The sequence below is a fragment of the Orycteropus afer genome, unplaced genomic scaffold (assembly GCF_000298275.1).
Source record: "Orycteropus afer afer isolate SDZICR_OR568_19922 unplaced genomic scaffold, OryAfe1.0 scaffold00044, whole genome shotgun sequence".
Taxonomy (NCBI): Eukaryota; Metazoa; Chordata; class Mammalia; order Tubulidentata; family Orycteropodidae; genus Orycteropus; species Orycteropus afer.
Window position 1 is genome coordinate 535,947 of NW_006921631.1, and position 7,269 is coordinate 543,215.

General features: G+C 36.6%; 1 protein-coding gene across 1 annotated transcript in view; it reads right to left on the reverse strand.

The window, feature by feature from the left end:
- Nucleotides 1-7,269, reverse strand: part of MROH9 (maestro heat like repeat family member 9) — a 160,045-nt gene that overhangs the window by 131,193 nt on the left and 21,583 nt on the right. Inside the window, exon 6 of the mRNA XM_007937776.1 lies at nt 4,027-4,162. Within this exon, the coding sequence (XP_007935967.1) occupies nt 4,027-4,162 (136 nt within the window). The remainder of the gene's footprint in view (nt 1-4,026; nt 4,163-7,269) is intronic.

The window sequence follows — 7,269 nt, forward strand, 5'->3', positions numbered from 1 at the left end:
AGCAGGGCTGCTTTTTAGGTTAATTCTCAAGTCCTACCAGCACTCGGGAATCTCCAAGCTATCTGTGCCATCAGGATCACTCAGGATCGCTGCCAGACTGCAACTCTGTATGTCTCCTTTTTTGGTATTTTCATGCAAATTCTTCTGCTAGTTGGGGTTTAGTCCACTTCTATATCCTTCCCTTTAAGGCTCGGGGGTCCAGCATTATCTTCTGTGTCTGTGTTAATTGGTTTCCCTTTTCTTTGTTGAAGAGGGTCTGTGCACTCTTTCTGCCTAGTCCGCCATCTTGCCAGACTTCAGTACCAGGCTATTTTGATGACTGTAGCTATATGTTGTTGTTAGGTGCCATTGAATCACCTCTGACTCATATCAACCCTATGTACAACAGAAGGAAGCACTGCCTAAACCTGTGCCAGCCTCACAATCCTTACTATGTAATATGTTTTAAAATCAGGAAGTATGAGTCCTCCTACTTTTTTCTTCCCTTTCAATATTACTTTAGCTTTTTGAGGTATCTTATAATTCCATACACAGTTGAGAACTGGTTTTTCCATTTCTGTAAAGAAGGCTGTTGGAGTTTTGATCAGGACTGCACTGAATCTATAGATCATTTAAGATGGTATTAACATCTTCACAATATTAAATCTTGCAGTCCATGAGCATGAAACATCTTTCCATTTTATTTAATTCTTCTTTAATCTCTTTCAGCAATGTTTTATAATTTTCATTGTATAAGTGCTTCATATCCCTGGTTGTATTTATTCCTAGGTATTTTATTCTCTTAGATGCTATTATAAATGGAATTGTTTCCCCAATTTCCCTTTAACATTTCTCATTGCTGACAAAAAAACCAACTTATTTTTATTTCTTGACCTTGCACCCTGAAACTTTGCTAAATTCCTCTATTAGCTCTAGAATGGAGTAAAATGTATATTGTGCTGTTGTTGGGTGGACTCTAGGATTTTCTGTATATAGGATCATATCTTCTGCAAATAAAGATGATTTTACTCCTTCTTTTCCAATCTAGATCCTTTTATTTCTTCCTCTTCTCTTATTACTCTTATTGCTCTAGTTTTTGGAGTTGTCAAGTTAGGCTGTTGATTTAAGATCTTTCTTATTTTTCACATAGGCATTTAATGGTGTAAGTTTCCTTCTGGGTACTGCTTTTGCTACATACCATAAGTTTGGATATGTTGTGCTTTCATTTTTGTTCAACTCTAGGCAATTTGTGATTTCTCTTTTGATTTTTTTCTTGACCCATTGGTAGTTTAATTGCTCTTATTTCTCTTTGCTTATTGCTGGAACTTCTAATACAATATTAAATACAAGTGGAGAGAGAAGGCACCCTTGTCCTGTTCCCAATTTCAAGGAGAAAGCTCTCAGTCTTTCTCCATTAACTATAATACTGGCTGTTGGCTTTCCATATATGCCCTGAATTTTATTGAGGAATTTCCTTTCCATTCCAATCTTCTTGAGGGTTTTAAATCAAGAAAGGGTGTTATGTTTCATCAGATTCTTTTCTGCCTTTATATAAATGACCATATGGTTCTTTTCAGTTGTTTGGTTGATGTGGTATATTACATTGATTGATTTTCTAATGTTGTACTGGAATAAATCCCACTTGAGCATGGTTGTATGTATACAGTTGTATGACTCTTTTAATATGCAGTTGGATTCCATTTTCTAGTATTTTGTTGATGAGTTTTGTATCAATGTTCATAAGAGATATTGGCCTAGTTTTCTTATCTTGTGGTGTCTTTGTCTGGTTTGGTATTGGGTTATGTTTGCTTCATAGATTGAATTAAGGAGTATTTCTTCCTTCTCTATCTTTTGGAAGAGTTTAAACAGGATTGGTGTCTATTCTTCTCTAAATGTTTAGTAGAATTCTCCAGTGAATCCATCTGATCCAGGACTTTGTTGTCGGAAGGTTTTTGATCAGTGATTTGACCTCTTCACTTGTTATGAGTCTGTTGAGACTTTCTCTTTCCTTTTGGGTCAGTTTGGGTAGGTTGTGTGATTCTAAGAATTTTTTCACTCCTATAGGTTATCCAGGAGCTCTGGTAGCATAGTGGCTAAAGCACTTGACTGCTAACCAGAAGGCTGGTGGTTCAAACCCACCAGCCACTCCTCGGAAGGAAGGTTGGGCAATCCTACTTCCGTAGTGATACTGCCTCGGAAACCCAAGGAGGGGTCACTATGAGTTGGGGCCGACTCAACGGCACATAACAACAACAACAACATAGGTTATCCAGTTTGTTACCATACAGTTGTTAATAATGTTCTGTCATAATTTTCTTTTTTTTCTGTCAAATTAGTTGCACTATTTCCTCTTTCATATCTTATTTTTGTTATTTGCATCTTTTCTATCAGGTTAGCTAAAGGTTTGTCAATTTTATTGATCTTTTCAAAGAAACAACTTCTGTTTTTATTGATTCTCTGGGTTGTTTTTCTATTTTTGATTTTATTTATTTCTGTTCCCATCCTTGTTAGTTCTCTTCTTCTGGTAGGTTTAGGTTTAGTTTGTTCTTCTATATCTGGTTTTTGGAGTTGTCAAGTTAGGCTGTTGATTTAAGATCTTTCTTCTTTTTTCACATAGGGATTTAATGCTATAAGTTTCCCTCTGGGTGCTGCCTTTGCTACATACCATAAATTTTGGTATGCTGTGCTCTCATTTTCATTCAACTCTAAGAAATTTGTGATTTCTCTTTTGATTTTTCTTGGCCCATTGGTATTTAATATTGTGTTGTTTAATTTCCAAATTTTTGTGTATTGCCCCTCCCCTTTTTTAAAAAATTGATTTTCAGCTTCACTCTGTTGTGGTCAAAGAAATAACTTTGTACAACTTCAATTGTTTCAAATTTATCGAGACTTACTTTGTGACCTAACATGTGGTCTATCCTGGAAAATTATCCATGCACATTGGAGTAGAATGTATATTGTGCTGCTGTTGGGTGTTGTTGTTGTTGTTATGTGTCGTTGAGTTGGACCCAACTCATAGTGAGCCCTCCTTGGGTTTTTGAAGTGGTATCACTATGAAAGTAGATTGCCCAACCTTCCTTCTGAGGAGTGGCTGGTGGGTTTGAACTGCCAGCCTTCTGGTTAGCAGTCAAGTGCCTTAAGCACTTCACTACCCAAGCTCCTGATGTTAGGTGGAGTGTTCTAAATCTGTCTGCTATGTCTAGTTGGTTTATAGTGTCATCCAGGCCCTCTGTTTCTTTGGTCATCTTATTTTTAGATGTTCTCTCAAATTTAAGTAGATTTTAAGAGAAAAAGATATAAATAACTTTTCTATTTGCCCACAAAGTAATGGGATGATTCCATGATAATACAAATCCATCTTGTTGGTAATGGAAAAATTGGGTTATCCTCTAAATATCTTGTACTCTTTTCCTGTGATTTATGTTCAGGTTTCTGATGACTTCAAAGGCAAACTTTCGTATTTGTAGTGAATAACCAGGAACTCAATACTATCGTTCTTCCTCTAAAATTTGAGGTATATTCCTTTTATTTCTTCAAGTATGCATATCTGACCTTGAATAAGTCTGAATGTGTTGAAGAGCTCCATTTCCTTTCTATTTTCTCTGAGGGTTTCACATTCCCTAAAGCCTGATTGAGAAATTAAAAATCACTTAATAAAATTAGGGACATGTTAGTGTCTCTTTTTAGCATCCATTAGTAAACTTTTTCTCCTTTCTCTCACACCCTGCCTCTGGTATTACCCAGTAGTATCCATTTCCCCACCATCAATGCCCAACACTAATCTAAGCACAAGACTTTGCAGATCTTGAAGAATCTACTGTATTAGGCACAACATACCATTAGTGAAATTTCCTGACAGTTCTAAAAAGATTTAAAAAAATAAAAAAGTAAAAAAAAAAAAAAAAAAGCACATTTCAGAAAAAGAAGCTGTGGATCTTAGGGCAGAATTTAGAAATCCACAGACACATAACCTCCCTGGAATCTACAAGTACATTAATTAAGGACAGATTCTTAGTAACCTTTAGAAAAGTGGTGAGCCATTCTTACCATTCTGACATTTTGCAATGCAGAGGAGGTGATACATTCCCAAGGATGCTTGTTCTGTGATTGCAAGATCAGAATGAGAACATAAAAGTGACATTTCTGCTGCCAGTTCACCCAAACATGGAGCATCCACACTTCTCTAACAGAGGAACAAAGGAGAAAAATGCATTTGCTATGTGAGGTCAGCATTAATGTCTGCATTTGTTCTTCATATATGTAAGACTATGATTGGAGGGTGAGCTGCAGAATTTGGAAAACTTGTATTCAAATCTTGACTCTGTTGTTAAGCCTCAGTTTCTTCATTTGTGAAATGAAGGTAACAAATGTTATAATGGTTACTGTGGGGATGAGTGGAGTAACATTTATGATATGATAATTCCTTTCAAAGACCTTGAAAATAATAGTGACTAAATTAATGTTAACTTCTGTTCAATAAAGAAGGCAACCATTTGCATGTATAAAATTGCTAGGGTGCAAGGGAGGTAGTGGGTGAATTCCAAGAACTTGTATGTTCCCTTTTCCACATATGAAACAGTTTAGATGACTCTGTGTTACTGGCAAATGCCACTTTTCCTTCTGGAATGCTTTGACCCTGCCAAGAGTCATTCATTTCTTCACACTCAGAGCATTTATTTCTGATGTCAAAGTTACTACTACCACATTTACGTATTTCTTTCCCACAATATGTAGACTGTTCAAATATTTAGATTTTCATCTTTACTAACTTGTTTGGCTAGATCAAATATGAATAAAGAAGGAAATACAGACATTAGAGAAGAGAGGAGAGGTGGAAGAGACATTTTGTTTTTATGAAAGATTTTCCCAATTTTTTACCAGGTTCGTGGGAGTATTTTTAACCAAAAAAGGCTCTGCCCACATAAGTTCAGTGTATTGATGACATGGCCTGTTGGGTCTTCTTGTCCCTACGATAAGTGATTACTTCTCCTAGACCAATGCTCTGATGATTGGAACAAATGTTGATGGTAACAGTTAGGGTCCAACTGAAATCTCTAGTGGAATCCCAAAGCCTACTTCTTTCTACCTCCTCCCATGCTCGCTACTTTTACCCCCCATGTTTTTGGACCAACCCACCTCTCTATCTCTGTCTCTGTCTTTCTCTCATACACATACTCACTCTTGAAGAAGAACTATGTGAAGTGACCTACTTCGTGACCAAGGGCATAATTGAATTGGGATTTTCAGGGTGATAGTGTCAGTAGGAAAGGAAAGATAATGGATCTCTTCTGGGGGTATTCTGTATTCTTTCTACTCTTATCCTGTGTGGAAGTTTACTGCAGTTAAGACTACCCTGGAGCTTCCCCTCTAAGTAAGGTCTATGATTTAGGAGAATCTAGGAGCAGATATTATGGCTCTGTCTACTGTAGGCTCTAACGAGAAATGCTCTCTTTCTCTCATGTTGTTTCCATTTTGTTTGTTTCCATCTGATGGCAAGGCCTTAAGGACCACCATAGTGTGTATGGGCTGAAAGAAAAAGGAGGAATAGTATTTTTCCCTATTGGGCATGATGGAGAGTGAATGCTTGTCACAGCTTAGCTCACTGAAGATGGAGATGATTTATAGGGAATTGTCGCTAAAGTCTTACAGTTTTACAATTTTTGCCTGATTAGCCCTTCTCATGAACTTGTGTATGTATAATTCTTAGCAGGTGTTCTTATAAATGGAGCTACTAGCAGTTTCTGTCTATTCTGTTTGCCAGATAGGGTCTGTCTAGGCATGTGTCCCCAGAAGAGTAGATGAGGCCATGTCTAGATTACATTTCTACTTATTTTCATCCACTAAAAGCAGTGTTTAAGAAGGGTGAGGCATGGCCTATACTAGGCCAAGAGATGAGAAGGCTATGTGGACCCAGGAGCACATTGATTATACCCTGGCACAGTCCCTTCAGAAGCATGCCAACCACAGTTACACTTCCTCAAGCATCAGACTATGAGAACTTTTAATGCAATATGTACCTGCTTTTATAAAAAACTTTTTCAAGTTATTCCTACAAGAAAGGAAATAGTTAAAAACTGTGGAATAGTACCTAGCATTTACTTCTAAGTCTAAGTACTCCTGCTTAGGTTTTTTTTTTTTTTTTTTATCCTTTTCTTACTGAATCCCATATTCTTTGTAGATCTGGCCTCTCCAGTTCCTTATCTTAACAGTAAAGATAGTTTTATGTGCTAAATTCTAGTGACAAATACTTCTAAGTTTTTAGCTGCTTCTTCAAAAGTCACCTCTGTATTTCTAAGTCATGTAGTTCCACTTCTGTTTTTGACATCAGTTTAAGATATCGCTTGTCTATTTCTGCTATGATAAGTTAGGGTTTAGCTCACTTACACTACTCTACTTTGCAATAGTCCTCTCAATAGTTTCATTACTATTTTTAGTTCTTCTACTTTTGTGTTTTAAAAATACAGTAATACTTTTATTTCCTGTTTCATAAAATGGGGATAGCTTGTTGAGTCTCCACTTTATAAATAGTTTGAGCTATTTTATTTACCTTCAAACTCCCTTTGTCACTTCTACTCCCCTATTTTTGTTCTCTGCCTTCCTTTTTTTGCATAAAAACATCTAGTAAAATATCTATAAAATTGACCATTTTAACCATTTTTAAATGTGCATTTAGTGGCACTAAGTATGATCACAATATTGTGCAACCATCACCACTGTCTAGTCCTAGAATTTTTTTTATCATCTCAAAAGGAAACCCTGTGCCCATTAAGCAGTCACTGCTCATCTTCTTCCCCCTCCCAGCCCTTTGCAACCACAATCCTACTTACTGTTTCTATAAATTTGCCTATTGCAGATATTTTATATAAATGGAATCATATAGTATGTAGTTTTATGTGTTTGTCTTCTTTCACTTAGTATAATATTGTCAAAGTTCATCAATGTTGTAGGATGTATCAGTACTTCACTCCCTTTAAGTCTGAGTAATATTCCATTGCTGTAAGTATCCCATACATCTATTCATCTTTTGATAAACATTTGATTGTTTTCACTTTAGGGCCATTGTGAAAAGTGCTGCTATGAACATTCATATGCATGTTTTTGTTTGAGTACTTGGTTTTGATTATTTTGGGTATAAACCTAGGAGTGGAATTACTGGGTCATATGGAGCTCTGGTAGCATAGTGGCTAAGACACTTGCCTGCTAACCAGAAGGCTGGCGGTTCAAACCCACCAGCCACTCCTCGGAAGGAAGGTTGGGCAATCCTACTTCCGTAGTGATACTGCCTCGGAA